Genomic DNA, 17,500 nt, shown 5'->3' on the forward strand with positions numbered 1-17,500 from the left:
GGTCTGTTAACTTCTCAGGACACCACTAAGGCTAATCTCTGACCATAAACTCAACCAGGTAATGCTTAACACGAACCTTAACCTCAAATCTTAGCCCTAAACTTAACCACCAAATGAGGTTCTGTCTCATCAGCACCAGGTTTTGGTCTTCAGTGGTCCTGACAAGGTCAGTGTTTATGTCAGAAAAGGTCATAAAAAAGTAAATAATACACGCAGAAACACACCTTCTTTTTTAAAGTACATATGTTGACTTAACTAAAGTAAGTACATAAGTTCACTTGTCTTTAAAAAACACTTTAGAGATGGACCTAAGTAAGTTTCCCTGATTTTGAGGATCACCTGCAGAACCTCTGCAGAACCTCTGCACAACCTCTGCACAACCTCTGCAGCCCACACTTTGTGGAAGTGCAGTTTTGGACTGAGGATATAAGAGGATATATATAGAGGATATATACGGATAATAATAAGAGTACTGCAGACTTTTAGAGATGACCACGCTCTGTCGCACAGTGTCTACTTTGAAAAGGTAAAGTGTAATTGGACATGACGGCGATCACAGAGATCACAGAGATCACAGAGATCACAGAGATCACAGCGATCACAGAGATCACAGAGATCACAGAGATCAGTAAAAGACTTGGTTCCATGTTGAAAATGACAGAGGAGACATTTACTGTTGTCTTGTCCTGACTTAAGCAGATAGAGACAGGTGGACCTGGACTGACCTGGACTGACCTGGACTGACCTGGACTGACCTGGACTGACCTGGACTGACCTGGACTGACCCGGCCCTTTAAGAGTCTCCACAGCAGACGTTAGGACATGAGACACCAGCAGTGTTTGGACTTTGTCTTCTCTGTTTGTACAGAAGGTCACAGTGGTGTCATCACAGGAGACGTGATATTGATCACTTCACATTTCCCTTCTATCTGTGTGGGGTTAGGGTTAGGGTGTGTGTGTGTGTGTGTTTCCCCTCATGTTAAGGCTAAACGCTGCTATTTTTCTATTTTATTTCAAAATAAATGAAAAATCTCAGACAAAATGCTGGAATTCCCACAAAACAAGGTCATGTGAGGATCTACATGAGTGAATGGAGAGGAAAGGCTACAGCCTTGGATGCTGTGGACACACACACACACACACACACAGACACACACACACACGTCCATGCCTTCATTTTTATTTTTTTTATTTTTTTAAATCTAAGTATATCAACTGTTCATATTGTCATTGTGCTCTTTTTAGTCTGAAGTATTCAGATAAAGATAAAGGATGAATCTAGGCCAAGGACGCAGTGTTTTATGGTTGATACAGTCAGCGTCAGCCCCGCCTCCAGCCCCGCCTCCAGCCCCGCCTTCAGCCCCGCCTCCTGCCATCATAGAGTCTGCACTTAGCTAAAAGCATCTCAGTATTTAGGGTCTACAGGTAACACCCCCCCCCCACACTCATGTCTTCATCCTCCTCTCATTTCTCCCTCACTTTGAGAGGCCTCTTAATCACTCTGCTCATCTCTGTAAGTGGGTTTTTATGGGGGCCATCAGGCCAAGGTGTGTGTGTGTGTGTGTGTGTGTGTGTGTGTGTCGTCTTCACACACAGATGTTGATCTTAACTCTGCTGCTGCAGTTGTTTTCCTTCAGTACGATGAAGGCGTGGCTTCCTCACCATGTTGTTGTGCTGCGTTACCGTGGTGACGGCTGCTGATGTCAGAGCTCACTGATGATGCTTTAACTGACTTAATCTGCTTTAATCTAAATATTCTGTCGTCTGATCAAGTTTTTTCTTTTTCTTTGTTTTCTCACTCAAATTTAAAACTCTGCAAACTTCTGTCTCTTGTCCTGAGACGAGTGAACTGCTCACATCCTCATCCTCACATCGACAGGTGTGTGTGTGTGTGTGTGTGTGTGGGGGGGGGGGGGGGTCATGCTCTCATTATAACATTCCCTCCAGAAAAACTTCCTCATGTTTTCCCTCCTCTCTCTCAGTCTCTCTCTCCTTCTGCCTGGTCCTGTGATGCCAGCAGCTTCTACATATCGCCTGTCGGTGCCAGCTGTGATTAGTGTATATGTTGTGTGTATTTTGTGTATATGTTGTGTGTATTTTGTGTATATGTTGTGTGTATTTTGTGTGCATGTGAGAGAACACGCCGCCTCTCCCTCTCTCTCACACCCACGCTGTTGTCACTCGCCCATCCCGACAGTGAATCAGCCACCGTGGCAGCTTTGCCTCAGGCGTTGGCACAAAGGACCAAACTGGAGTTACCTCCTGTCCTGCATGATGGGTGGTGCCTGTGTGTGTGTGTGCGTGTGTGTGTGTGTGTGTGTGTGTGTGTGTGTCTCTCCACACCTGTGAGCCTGAATGTCTCTGCCTTTCAGTCCTACTCGTCCATCCTTCTTCATCTCCTCCCCTCTTCCTTTCACCTTTTCCTCCTGGAGAGTTGAGGCCATTGTGAGGCTGTGGTGTTGGGTTCTGTTCCCCTGCTGATGCTGAAGCTGCTGCTGCTGAAGCTGCTGCCGAAGCTGCTGCTGCTGAAGCTGATGCTGCTGCTGTTTCCCCGGGGACACCAGCAGCATCAGCTTCAGCAGCATCAGCTTCAGCAGCAGCAGCTTCAGCAGCTTCAGGCCTCAGCAGCTCTTCCTCCAAACAAATTTGCTGTAACTTTATCTGCAATTGGAGCCTGAATTGGGAGCAAATAGAAGCAGCTTTGTGAGGAAGGGGAGGGCGAGGGCAGAGAGCTGGGGGTTGTTGAGGAGGCAGAGAAATGATACCAGGCTCTTTTATGTCAGGTAAAGTAGGACTGTTATCAGGAGGAGAGCCCAGACAACGGAGCCACTTCTACAGGGAACTGGAGCACCTATCACCTGCTTTGCATTTAGATAAAAATTCACCCTGTGAAATAAAAAAAAGGAGCAAAGACAGGTACTGTGTGTGTGTGTGTGTGTGTGTGTGTGTGTGTGTGTGTGTGTGTGTGTGTGTGTGTGTGTGTGTGTGTGTGTGTGTTTGCTCATGTCTGGCAGTTTGATACATGGATACACACACGCGCACACACACACACACACACACACACACACACCACTCCAGGTCTCTTTAAATTGCTCCTTTGACTCCTCTTCAAAGAACTGTGTAACTTCTCAAACTTTGAAAGAGTGAAGTTCGTCTTTGCCCACAGCAAAGCGACGGCTTTGAAAGATTTACTTTCACATTTTCTTCTTTTCTTTTTTTTTTTTACTCTCCTGATTTACAAAATGAACGTTAGTTGAAATACAGCGACTGAGGCAGAATATCAAGTGTTAATCACCAGAGAAGAACATTCACCACTGGTTTATCAGAATATGGTGAATGTTTGATTTTATTTATTCCCCATTTTTCCATCTTCTTCAGACGTTTCATTTGGTGACATTCATTTTTCGAGGTTTGCAGCTGCTTTTGCAGTCATGTGAACAGGAGGAGTTGTTCTGCAGGAGGACAGCAGGGGGCAGTCTAGCACCACAGAATGATAGGAAGGTCCGGTCACAAACAGGACACACACACACACACACACTCAAAGTTAACAGGACTTCTTCTACTTGTTATCTGGCAACACTTAGTGGAAACATGGAAGTAAGAAAGATAAAGAAAGAACTCTGAAATCCAAAGTAGAGTTTGACTCCAGTGAGACAGAGTTATCCTGGTGTGTGGTTAATGTGAGCCAAAGTACTGATATTACCCTCCCACAGCTCTAACCACACACAATGTGTTTTTCAAACAAATAATGCAAGATACGGCTCCTCGTGTGCCGCGCTCTGCTTGAATAAAACATTTTGACTTTTTCCTGTGAACATTTTTAATATATGGTATCGACTCCAGGGGATTTCTTAGTGTTTTCTTCTGTTTTTTATTTTAAAAAAGCCTCAAAGATTAGAACAAAAATGGAATCCAACGTCTTGTCAGAATTATTTAGTCGTTATAAAGTTGTGTGTGTGCGTGTTTTAGCCAAAATATGACAAATGACAGCGTTGTGCGTCTGCTTTGTTCACATGTGATCGTCTCTTTTAATTAGAGCAAAGTTTACGCTCAGCTCTGTTTTCACTTTCTCTGACACTTGAATTGTTTTTGTCTTTCACTGAATTTACCAAAGTCTTTCTTTTCTAAATGTGCTGTTTAAAGGTGATTTATTTTGAAAAATTCCTGATATTGTTTTTGACAGATAAACTCGACCTGACAAAATCAACTAAAATAGTTAAAATGAATTTATGAGCTCATCTTTGTGTTTGGATTAACATAAGTTTGACTTTAGTTTTGGGTTTTTTTAATGCTCAAAAATAGATTTAAATGTTTACATCATCTTAGTAATATATATATATATAAATATATATGTATATATTTTTTTTTACTTTAAACAAAATAAAAGAGTTTCTGTGTGAGTGTGTGTGTGTGTGTGTGAGACTACATTATGTGACTGCACAGTCCTGTGAACATGATTCCCATAAACTACATCTGGAGCTTAATTTACCATTTCTTCTTCTTCTTCTTCTTCTTCTTCTTCTTCTTCTTCTTCTTCTTCTTCAGTCGAGCATGTTTTCATAGTTTTTTGCCTTTTTCCGGTCCCTGACATCCACAGCGGGGCGACTTCCCACTCCCTCTTCCCCAGGCGAGGAGCCTGCTATCTGGTGTAGCGAGCGATGGGGGCTGGCTGTGATTGCCTGGTCCTGGAGGAAAGGTCCTGGCACTGCAGGGCCCCCATTACTCCACCGGGGGGGGATGGAGACGGGGCAGAGCGTGGCCACTGCTGAGCCCGGGTGTCCGGTTCCTCCAGCTGTCAGTCAAAACTGAAGGGGGGGGTGAAGCTCAGGGCTGTGGTGAAGAAAGTCAGGTTTATATAAACATCAAGAGCTGCTCGTTTCATCCTAATATTCAAGCAACCATCATTTTAATATTAATAATAAATACATGCTGTGTGTGTGTGTGTGTGTGTGTGTGTGTGTGTGTGTGTATTCCAGTTATTTTTAGCCTGCACCAGAATAGACTTAAAACAAACGGAGCTCCTTTGTTTGTTTGACTGAACTCATGTTTCTTCTATTCCAGGTTTTATGAGCTTTTCCACATCACATTTATGGAGTTTAATCATTTGTAGGAAACTGAGTCATTTTAATATCTGTGTGTTAGTGTGTGTGTGTGTTAGTGTGTGTGTGTGTGTATAATGGCTCCACCGCAGTAACACACACCTGCAAACACACTCGTCACACACGTGTATTGTCATGTTTCACTTTAACCTTAATGTTGGAAAACATAAAATAGAGCCTATTTTTAAAAACACACACACACACACACACACACACTCATGTTTTTGTGCGCCTAATTCCTTTGTTGACATCATCCAATCGAACAGACCAGATGATAAATGTGGATTAATCCTCTGACAGATAAATAATCTCCATTTCACTTTCTCAGTAAAAAGTTTCCTCGTCACTAAATAGAAAATAATTAATTCAAAAAAATCTCTGTTTGAAATAAGTGATTTTTATTTGTTTGAATGAGAAAAGAGTGAGTTTCACAGCATCGGCTGTAATTGCTGTTGAGGTTTTATCAGCCTTGAAAAATCTTTGTTTATTTAACATGAAATGATAATTTCTTTAAAAGATGATGATATAAATATCAGCTTTGTCTCTGTTCATGTTTCATCTAATTTACATGTGAGACAGTGCTGCCATTAAATAACACAGTAATGATACTGACATTAGCAATAATTAAATAATATAATATCATTTTGTTTATTTTTATGTGGATTTTTGTCCACAAAAGAATTTTAAATGCACAATTAACAGATTTATTTCACTTTCACACTAAAGGTTTATTTAGATAATAATATAATATACAATATTAATAATTTCAGGATGGAAAGTGACATATTATTGCACAGATGTAAATTCTCATTTTATATTATTAAAATAGAATCTTTTTTGGCCTCATGGTTCTGCGTCTAATTAGCAGTTGAATGTTCCCAGAGGCTAAAGAGCCAAAAAGCAGAAAAGCACTTTTTAGGGTTAGGGTTAATATTCAGATGCTTCTTTGCTTGTTTGGCGATGAGAGCGGAGGCAGAGAGGTGATGCTTTGGCAGAGGTTAGACCTGGACCATGTGAGTCTTTGGGCCTGATAGAGAGGGTATTGGCTGTTGGAGTGACAGGGTTAGGGACTGAGGCTGTGGGGAGTGTGAGGTCAGACACCGAGGGTCCAGCCTCAGTGTGGAAGGGTCAGCTGAAATAGTCCATGACCTGAGCTCTGGGATGATTGGCATGGAGGGAAGAGGCTCTGACGGCTTGTAGTCATCATCCTCAGTGTGCTGGTCCTCACGCTGAAGGCCCACAAAGCCTTAAAGGGTCAGGGGATTGAACCCTCGCCTCAGCCACACCAGGCCTGTAGCATATTTCTGTGCTTGTGAATGTGTGTTGTGCCGTACGTCCTTAACCCTCGCTCTTTTTCTTCCAGCTCTTTGTCATCTTCGTCTGGAACTTTGAACTCTACATGATTCCCTTGGCTCTGCTGCTGCCTTTGGTCTGGAACTACATCCTCATCGCGTCGGGGAAGGACACGCGTCAGGACGTGGTGAGTCGCCCCGTTCTCTGTATCCCTGCGCCTTTCTTTCCCTTCACTGTGAACCTCGTCTCACAGAAACTCGTTTTCTGCCGTTGACGTCGCACTTCACGACATTGGTTTAGGTTTCAAACAAACAAAATGGAAACAGGACAAAGACAAACACACTAACTTATATAAACTACGCCCTTTGATTAAATCGCCGTCCTAAACTTGGAGCAAATTGAAATTTAATTAAAGAAAAACATCTGCACTGTTTTTTTTAATAACTCCATCTTGTCGTCGAGGGCTGCGTTCACATTTCTCACTTTGCCTCCTTTCAGGCAAAGAAAAGGGAGAAATAATGGGCTGTCACCTTGAGCTACGTTACGCCACTTACCTGCTGCTGCATTTATTTAATTCATTTCTATGTATTTTTTTATCTCTTATACCAATTAAATGATGTCAAAGCAATGTCATGGAGAAGCAGACATGTTTTAATCACGAGCGGAAAGCACAGACACAACTGGACGATGGAGTGAGCGTGAACAATGAAGTGATTCATTTTAATAAGTCTCTATTTTTTCACCGAGACTCAGTGGGAAATAAGCATTTTAAAGACTTTCTGTGTGTATTTATCTCCTCAGAGGTTTCTTATCATTACATTTGATTGGATTTGGACGAGTTATTCAATCCAGTCATGATAATGAACCATAATCTAATTTCTCTGTGTACGAACACTTGGAATTAGCTGTGAATTAAAGACAGATTAATAATAATGTATAATAATCCTCTATGAACATCATTGTTTTATTCCACAACAACATGTGGTTAACGTGGTTAATGTGGTTAACTCTGGTTAACTTGTTTAAGTTAAATCACTATAATCCATAAGTGAAGGTTCATATTTGAGGTTTGACTCACAAATTATTCCATTTTGTGACATTTCAGACAGCACCTTTACCTGCCTGTAGATGGCGACATTGCCTGTGAAAAAACCAAAGAGAAAACAGTGGCTGTAAAGCGTGGCCTGATGATTATTCCCTTATATTTACCTGCTGCTTACATTTGTCCAAACATAATGACGTTCTTTTCCTCTTTTTTTCCTAATTAACATGAAGCAACACAATCTCATGACACTTCACACACAAATATCTTCATGTAAATCCCTCTTCATGCAGAAATGCTTTTCTCTCCTGAAAGAGACTTTGTGTGTGAAGAGCCTCAGGAATCGCTCGGAACATTAAGACTCAGTTGATTCTTTTTTAACAACGATTAAAAACTCTGGTACAAAGTTGTTCCTGTGCTCACAGACAAAAACACAGACAAAGACACTTGTTCACCAACAGCTTCACTCTCACTGTTTTCAGCCTGTGATGAAACTTTGACTCTACACAACAGTTTATCACACAAGTTTACTTCTCTTTTAGTTTGGTTCTTTTGTTATTTCATTTTCTGTTGCTGATTCTTCTTCTGTTCATTTGTGCACCATTCATTCATTCATTCATTCATTCATTCAATCATTCTTTCATTCATTCATTCATTCCCTTGAGATTTTTTGCAGGTTCATAGTTGCAGGATGTAATCAGATTGAATTTGATTAGATTAAATTCTTAAACTTATTCTAGTTTTCTTAATATGTGGTGGTGGTTTTATGGCTCAATTACAGAATCTGGGTATATATACACACACATACACATACACACACACATGTGTATATATATACACACACATATATATATATATATGTATATATGTATATATATATATATGTATATATATACGTATGTGAAGTTTTGTCTTTACTAACCCTTAAATTCACAGTCATATTACCCATAAATGCCCTTCTACTGTAACTTGACTGCAGTGATGTCATACATTACTGTGGTTTAGCAGTATTTTCCTGTGTAAAAATCATTTTAATAGCCTTACCTTTAGTAATTGTACAATACAATAAAGAGAAATGCAGTATAATCACAGTCATAGTGTGTTCCATGATAACACTGTCATCAGTTATGTCATTGACAGTGAAAGTCTGTGAAATCCTCCCTGATATCATCCACTTCATTCCAAATTTTAAAAATGGGCCAAACCAAAATTACATTCACTATTTGCATGAGTGACACCAAGTATGTGTGTGTGTGTGTGTGTGTGTGTGTGTGTGTGTGTGTGTGTGTGTGTGTGTGTGTGTGTGTGCGTGTGCGTGTGCGTGTGTGTGTGTGGGAGAAGATAAAAGTTATCTGTGTGTTTCTGTAAGATTGAAATGTTTGTGTATTTCTATCCCATGTGTGTTTCTGCTCGTAGCCGGATTGTACGACTATACAAGCCAGCGTTTTCTGTAACCGTATCTGATGACGCTGGGATTAATTGTCAAAGATAAGAAGCCATTAATGCTTCACTTCTTGCTGCTGTGACAGTTGTGCTGAACAGCACAGAGCAACACAAAGAAGATTCTCACAGTCTCACTGTCTGAGTCCTGGTGAACGAGGTGAACCCTCTTTTCTTACTCTGTTATCAACTCTGAGTCAGACTGGAATCTCTGCAGTCAACTCTGAAGGCATTCGTTATTTGCAGGTGTTTTTGTTTGCAAATGCTGCACACACACACACACACACACACACACACACACACACACACACACACACACACACATTCAGACAATAGTTCCCTGGAGTCCTGTCCCTGTTTGTTTTCAGACAGTTTCCCTGATCTGCGGGGGTTCAGTGGGAGTGAGTGAGTACAGTAAGAACATAGAGTATCTGAGCTTCCTCTCCCACTCCCCTGGATTCATCCTCCGACTCTTTATCAAGCTGAAGTCTTGGACGACTCACTGTTTCCCCCTCACACTTGGCAGGCAACAGAAAAGAATAGAAAGGAAAACAATGGAAAAGGTCTTTCTAATTACTTTAAACAACACACCAAATTAAAGCATTGTGTGTGGAGCCGAGCAAGGGTCAGCATCCGGAGCTCTGTGGTTTTCCAGCAGTCTGAGGTGAGGGTAATGCCAAAGGAATCTCTGCTGAACTTACTGTGAAGGGTGGAAGAGAGAGGGGGGGGGGAGCATGAACTACAGTACAGATTCCTTAATGAAGTGAAAGGTCTCACTTCATCTGATGAGTTCAGGGTGATTTTACACCACAACCGCACTCCTTACTTCTGTCTCTTCCAAATAAACAAACACAGTGTTCTTTACACGCTGTAATTCACCACTCAGGGTCACTGACTGTTGTGTGGTTACACGCTGCTTTGCAAACAGATCCTGGATCACAGCTCCTTACCCTCGCCCCAACCTTGACCAGTGCCTGCTAAGCAGTCGGAGCGTCCTCAGAACAGCGATTAAAGGAGGCGACGCACCAGCAAGGTCAGCGACCTCCTCTCTTATCGTGTAGCACTCTGACCCGTGAACCCTGATCCTCAGCAACGTGAGTCTGACCTGTGTGTCGTGCTGTAACGCTCAGTGAAACAAACCAACAAAAACCATGACCTTTTACTCTGTTGAATAAATGCAGAGGATGAGGTTGTTTTCACGTTCCCCGCTCAGAGCTGATAACCTACTTTCTGCATCTGTTGGGGAGTGGAGAAGCACTTTGAGATGGGGTTAGGGTTAGGTTTAGGTTTAGGGTTCAGACTGACTGATCCGATCACATGCAAATCCACTGTGTTTTTTACTCTGTCACAGCATCAACACTGATGTCCTGTTTTCATGTTACAGCGTCGCGAGTAGAGCTTTGATGCAGCTCAGACACACGTGTGCAGTAAAGGACATGATGTCAGTGTGTATTTGAACAAAGGAGAGTGAATCCAGAGCTGTCTTGGGAGATGCATTTTAATGCCAGGTGTGAACAGTCACACTTAATTCCCTCCACGTGCGATCGGATCACTAAGGACGGATGTTAACTCCAGGTGTGAACGAGGCCTTTAATGATGTGACCGTTTCCTTTCCATCTCCATCTTGTTTAGAAAGCCGTAACAGACCGGAGCTCAGATCCATCCCAAGCCTGTTGCAGAGGAAGCTGCCAGCGAGCTGAGCTCGGTCAATCAGAGGACAGGCAGCTCCTCTGCGAGAGGAAAAAGGCTGCAAGGCGTGTGTGCGTGTAAGCATGTGTAAAGTATATTTTCATAGCCGTGTGGTGGATTCATGTGTGTGCTGGACTGCGTGAGCAAATATGATGGGCGTTGAGATTATTGAGCGCAGAGACATCCCTGCAGAAATCCTTCTTGCCGTTTCGCTGGCCCAAAAAGGCTTTTACCAGATGTTATGAAGGTGCTCATGTCAGTGCAGGCTGTTCACATGAAACACGGCGATGTCTCTCTCTACCATAGGATGATGGGTAATTAGGCCCAGTCATTTTAATCCCATATGTCCATTACACTGATTCACCCACTGCATCCAACATTTTGCAGAACAGAAGTTTTTAATGGTCGAAAGGATACTTTAAGTTAGAGCTGACTATTCTTCATCGTAAGCATCTATCTTTAAATGCAGGAAACGTCTGTCTGTCTGTCTGTCTGTCTGTCTGTCTGTTAGCTGGCAGGTGACTCACTAAGGTACTGGTGTGTGCAGTACTGATTTTTGACGTTGTTTGAATAGGAAATGCAACAGATATCAGTGTAAATGTGTCAGATAGTGTTTGTAACCCCAGTAAATGAAAGAAAACCTTCCCCACACTAGAGGACGATTGACCAGATTTCAGTCCCGCTCTTGCCTTCAGATTTGAGGCTATTAGAACAGATTATTTAGCCAAATGATCGTGTGAGGGTTAACAGACGGGATTTTAGTGTCGTCAAGTGCACGATTTCAAAAGCGTAAATTTGATATGTACGACTTGAACAGAACCCTGCAATGTGCTGGTTCACTGTGAAATGGACATTGCGTACTTAGAACTGAAACATGGCCGCCCACAGAGTGACCAGGATGAATATGAAGTCACCTGAGCGCGGTCGACCCAAACAAACACTGGCTTTCTGGAAATAAAAGAAATACAGATCAAACTCTTAGATAGAAATGAAATGAGATTTTCTCATAAACACACAGTATTCTTACATTTATGATATTGGGAAGCAGTGTGGGATCATGGGAAATGTTGTCCTCTTGCCTCGTTTGGACTCGACCAAAAAAAAGACAACACCCTGGCTAACTTGTACCAAATATTTGGTGTAAGTGACAGCAGAGAGGGTGAGGCAGGGGATCATGAAAAGGTGACGCCTTTAATTTCACCTTGAATAGAAATTTAGATTTATGTGCAAATAAGGATAATGTAAGTACACTATTATATATTAGTCTTGATGTGTTTAGATATTTGAATTATTACATCGTCAATAGCACTTTAATCTTTACTCTCCTGACTGAATCACTCACTGTGACACCAGTGTCAAAAACAGCAACACTGACTCAGTTACAAGATAATAATGTTGGCTTTTATTTCAACCTTGTGCTTTTGCCAATTTTATCGACTCTATTTTCCTCCTGATTTTGCATCTTTCAAAAAAGAAGTGCATCTGTAAACACAGTCTGTGCCGTGACATCTGCCCTCATTAAGACACACTGCAAATATTAGGAGAGAGGGAAACGCTGCCTATTACACAGAGTCACAGTCACGTTTCCTCCCTGTAAAAAACTCTGGAAAGAAAAGGAGGAAGGAGATGGAGCAGGAGAAGACAGAGAGTTGGAAGCATAGTAAAGCAGCGTTGTATGGCAGGCACTCAGCGCCGAGTCAGACATGGCAGTTGGTGACAGGTGACAAAATCAAAAGGTCATGTCACTTTTAACTGGGAGCGCCTGTGCACCACTGATTTCCCTGGTGTCGCCCGGCGTCACCGCGCTCGTCTCTGCTCGTCTCACTGTCTCTGCTCAAATGGCAGACAGAGAGACAGGCGACGGGCAAAGTTTGAAGCAGGACGGGAGCGTTGGGAGCATCGGGAACGTCGGGAATGCCACCGCGGAATCTTCTCAGTCTCACCTTGTTGTCTCTCTCTCTTCCTTCCCCTGGATTTGTCTATAAGTTCCTTCATCACGTTGAACCTTTGGAACAGTCTGTGCTCTTTGCTAACAACATCGGCAGCTCCGGGTGTCTGCCTCGCTGCTGCTGCTTCTTCTTCTTGTTTTCTTGTTGTTTTCTCTGTAATAGATTGAACATCAACAACATGTGTATCAGCCCTCGGCCTCTTTCCCAGAAGAGTGAAACAAACAATGACACAAGACGCCATCGTGTCTCTAAAAAGGACATTTTACTGTTTGCTGATTCTGAATCTTAGAGGGAATAATCTCTGTGACTAACACTTGAGAAATGAGAATTGTCATTTATGTTGCTCACGTCACAGAGTTTCTTCCTGTTATTGCCTGATATTACTGAGGACTAACAATGTCCATCCATCTTCCACTGCTTTATCCTCCACATGAGCCAATCTCAGCTGACATCAGGTGAAAGGTGGAGTACAGAGACCTGAAGACTTCCAACAACCATCCACTGTCACACTCACACCTACGAGTGTTCAATTTACATAATCCCCATATTGCATGTTTTTGGACTGTGGAAGGAAACCGGAGAACACACACACACACACAGAGATCATGTGACCTCCATGTGTAAAGGCCCTTGTGCTGGCGTTGGTCTTTTTGCTGCAAAGACACGAGTGTTAACCAGGACACCAACTGTCTGGTATTTATACCGTCAAACTTTGACTTGTTGACACATGACAGCGCTGCACACAGGAAGTGACTTGTTTTATGCAAAGACAGACGGAGGCAACATCAACATTGCTCTAGTAAAGCGAGGCGGCTGCGAAACACAAAGAAGCCCATGAAGAGTTGAAAATAATTCTGCTTGTTCAGCAGTTTGACGGCATGAATACAACACAAGCGACATTGTTGTTGTTTACAGAGACCAGAGGCAGAAGAATCAGCAGACGTAATGCACTGCAGCTTTAAATAACGGCCCAGCATTCCTGTCCACAAAACACAGCTAATCTCTTCCAGCGCTCACAGATTTGGTGTTGTTTTCATGAATATGGAGCCACCCTTCTCACCCCCACCCCCTGCCTCCAGCTCTGGTAGCACCCTGGCCTCACCCTTATCTCGCCCCCTTGCTGGGCGAGCCATAGCTGGGGCAGTGCAGATGGAAGACCCCCACCCCCCCACCCCCGTAAGGGCCATGGCTTTGACAGCTTGTGAAGGGCCTGTGTGGGTCAGCCAGGCTCAGCTAGCAGCTCTTATCAGACATACACCCCCCCCACCCCCCCGTCCCCCCACACTCCTCAGTCTGAAGAAACTGTGGTGTAGGCAATATGTACACACACACACACACACACACACACACACACACACACACACACACACACACACACACACTCTCATGGACAGAGCATACCAAGTAGGGCCTTGAGATCCCCCAGTCAGCCAGTGAGCCAAACCTCAGCAGCTGGAGGAGCACCTCACGTATCAAAGAGGAAGAGCAGCAGGAGGAGGAGGAGGAGGAGGAGGAGGAGGGAGGGATCGAGGAATGGGAGAAAAACGGAGGAGAAAGTATATCTTCATGTTCGCTGGGATGTCTGCCTTGGCGTCAATTCCCCCTGCGGCTGTCATTGGGAAGGTTAGGAGGGGAGATAGTGGAGCTGGAGAGTGGAGGAAATATGGAGGCATTTCAGGCAAAGGGTGAAAATAATGTGGCTTCAAGTTTTCCTCTGTGGAGTTTGTGTTTCTGTTCACTTTGAGCACTTTTTATGATTTAAACGCCATGATGTGTTCAAGGGAATCAAAAGCCCTGAACCTTAGGATTTCTGAAGTTTAAAGCTCGGTACATGATGTCATTGTCAGTGTTAGGTATGTGATGTCATGGTATGTGATGTCATGGTATATGATGTCATGGTATGTGATGTCATGGTATGTGATGTCATGGTATATGATGTCATGGTATGTGATGTCATGGTATGTGATGTCATGGTATATGATGTCATGGTATGTGATGTCATGGTATGTGATGTCATGGTATATGATGTCATGGTATGTGATGTCATGGTATGTGATGTCATGGTATATGATGTCATGGTATGTGATGTCATTGCCATGTTGTTGGTTAATGTCAGTGTTTCCGATGACTCCTCCTCATGGAGCAGAATTATCCTTGTTAACGTTCATGTATGACATTGATCAGGTGTCACATGTCGTGTTAACTGTTGTGAAGTTAAAGGTCTTAGAATGACCTTGACTGTAACACTACACAGTCATGGTGTAAGCTGAAGGTCACAGTAATGATACCTTCTGCACTTAAGTGGCCTCTTCTTCTTCTTCTTCTTCTTCTTCTTCTTCTTCTTCTTCTTCTTCTTCTTCTTTAAAAGCTCTGATGTTGAGTCACAGAGGGAAAGCAGATCCATGTGGAGGCAAAACAATGATGTACACATGATCAGTACTATAGTATTAGATCTTTATGTCTCTGTCATCTGTGTGCGTGTGTGTGTGTGTGTGTGTGTGTGTGTGTGTGTGTCACAGTGAACACAAGTGTGTTCATTTGCAGGATCATGTGACGTCCGAGGTGATTTAATGAGGTAGTTCTACGTGCTAGCTTGTTTTTGAGAGGGGTATGACACAGGCCAAGCTGAACTCACAGCGCCCTCTGCTGCACACTCTGTTTATTACATCACAAAGTCTGATGCACTTGCAGGCTGTACATTTGAACTTGGACGTGTTTGAGGGCCGAGTTTGAATTTTCCCACCAAACCCCAGTCAGATATCTGAGAGTAAAGAGAGTAAAATAATAATAATGTAAACAAACAAAGAAATAAACGAAAGATGTTTGGATCACAACACTTTGGGAAAACTGTAAAACAGTTTAAGATCATAGTGATGACACATACTTCATTTAATCTGCAGCCTCACCATTACTTTCACACTGGACCTTTACGTCATCATTAAATCCCTTTCATGTATAGGTCAAAGGTCAAATGTATTGATGCAGCCCATTTAAAAACAAGCCTTGTTGTCCCAAAGAGCATTACATGCTTAAATGAGCTTAAAGGAAGCAATAAAATACAATAAATAAAAGGAGTTTGACACATAAAATAAGAAGTGCATCCTTTAAAATAATGATAATAAAACACATAAAAACTTGTATTAAAAGCCAAAGACTTAAAGGTTTTGAGGGCAGCCTGAATATATTTATACTCTTGTTTTTCCACTTTATTGTGAAAGTGCCTTGTCCTTCACAGAGAAACTCTGATACTCAGAGAAACAGCTCAGATCACAGTGATGTGGTAGAGTTTGAAAAAAACAGCAGAAACTTCATTCTTGCAAATCAGCTTTTTTTTTTGCTCTGAAGGCCAAACTGATGTATTCATACAACTCTCAATGTCATTATTATCACTGTGTGTGTGTGTGTGTGTGTGTGTGTGTGTGTGTGTGTGTGTGTGTGTGTGTGTGTGTGTGTGTGTGTGTGTGTGTGTGTGTGTGTGTGTGTGTGTTTAAATCATCCCTGTATCATTTGAACACCTCAGCAGATCCATGATCGTGGTGAAGAGCAGCTGTGATGCTTCAGTCTTGTAATGATTGTAATGATAGTAATTCAAACAACATGATAATATCAAATATATAGAGGTAGAGAGAGATAGAGATACACTGAGGTCATTTATATCCTCCCTCTCTTCAGGTCCTGACAGTCTTCAGACCACAGCGTCCACGTCTTTATTTATTCATTTACACAGTGTCTCATCACAGGAAACATGACAAACATGAACACTCTATCACTCTCTGTGTGTCTGTAGGTCATGATGCTCAGTTCACTCTCCGTTCACTCTCAGCTCACTCTCAGCTCACTCTCACTCTCAGCTCACTCTCACTCTCAGCTCACTCTCAGTTCACTCTCCGTTCACTCTCAGCTCACTCTCACCCTCAGCTCACTCTCCGTTCACTCTCAGCTCACTCTCCGTTCACTCTCAGCTCACTCTCAGCTCATTCTCACTCTCAGCTCACTCTCAGCTCACTCTCCGTTCACTCTCAGCTCACTCTCAGCTCATTCTCACTCTCAGCTCACTCTCACCCTCAGCTCACTCTCAGCTCACTCTCCGTTCACTCTCAGCTCACTCTCAGCTCACTCTCGGCTCACTCTCACTCTCAGCTCACTCTCAGCTCACTCTCCGTTCACTGTCTTTGTTTAAAGTACAGAGCGTCGAGTGCCAGCCGTGGCGTCTTGAAGCCTCTGTGTGGAACAATCCATTCTGTTTGTATTTTGGCTGAAAAGGATTTGGGAGGAACCATGATGACTTTATAAGCAGTTATAGTTCATTTGTTTAAGAGACGCCACAGGGATTTTCATCTTTCAGGATCACAGTTGAATTCACTCTCTGCGTTGATTTATTATCAATGAAGAGGTTTGAGTGTGAACAGTCTGAAAATGACCTGAGGGCCAGTCGACTTCTAGTCTGGTCAGCAGGGGGCAGCGCTCAGGTGGAAAATGTCTAAACTTTGGATTTAATGATTAGAAATGAAAATGATATCTTGATAATCGTTTAGGATGAAAAAAAAAAGTAAAAGTGTTTGTTTTATAAGAAAAATTAATCTGTAAATAACAAATAAAATGGAATCAGAACATTAAATCAAAATAAAGCTTATCTATAATTAAATGTTGAATTTAATAACCTGATAAATATAAGCTAATGCATTACTATATTATTATTATAATAATATAATAATAAGTGTCGGGGCCACGAGTTTGAGACCCCTGGTCTAAGTGAAGTGCGAATAACTCGTCGGAACAGGGGCGGAACATGTCCAGAAACTTTCCATGGGAACTTCACTGTAGTTTGGGAATTTTGTAAATATTCCAAACTGGAAACTTTTCATGTGAATGAATGAAAATGAACAGGAAACATTTGGATAATTAAAATAAACTCTGTCAAATACAAATGAAACTATTTTTAAAAAATTAATAAACAGTAATTATATGCACAGATGCAGACATTTATG

General features: G+C 42.3%; 1 protein-coding gene across 1 annotated transcript in view; it reads left to right on the forward strand.

Annotated features, from left to right (window-relative positions):
- Positions 1–17,500, forward strand: part of LOC310939456 (multiple C2 and transmembrane domain-containing protein 1-like) — a 104,530-nt gene that overhangs the window by 57,031 nt on the left and 29,999 nt on the right. The window contains exons 12-17 of the mRNA XM_083904221.1: positions 1,253–1,382; positions 2,136–2,278; positions 2,373–2,445; positions 3,585–3,648; positions 4,598–4,794; positions 6,463–6,579. Of these exons, the coding sequence (XP_083760347.1) occupies positions 1,253–1,382; positions 2,136–2,278; positions 2,373–2,445; positions 3,585–3,648; positions 4,598–4,794; positions 6,463–6,579 (724 nt within the window). The remainder of the gene's footprint in view (positions 1–1,252; positions 1,383–2,135; positions 2,279–2,372; positions 2,446–3,584; positions 3,649–4,597; positions 4,795–6,462; positions 6,580–17,500) is intronic.

This window comes from Microchirus variegatus, assembly GCF_963457635.1.
Source record: "Microchirus variegatus genome assembly, chromosome: 17".
Taxonomy (NCBI): Eukaryota; Metazoa; Chordata; class Actinopteri; order Pleuronectiformes; family Soleidae; genus Microchirus; species Microchirus variegatus.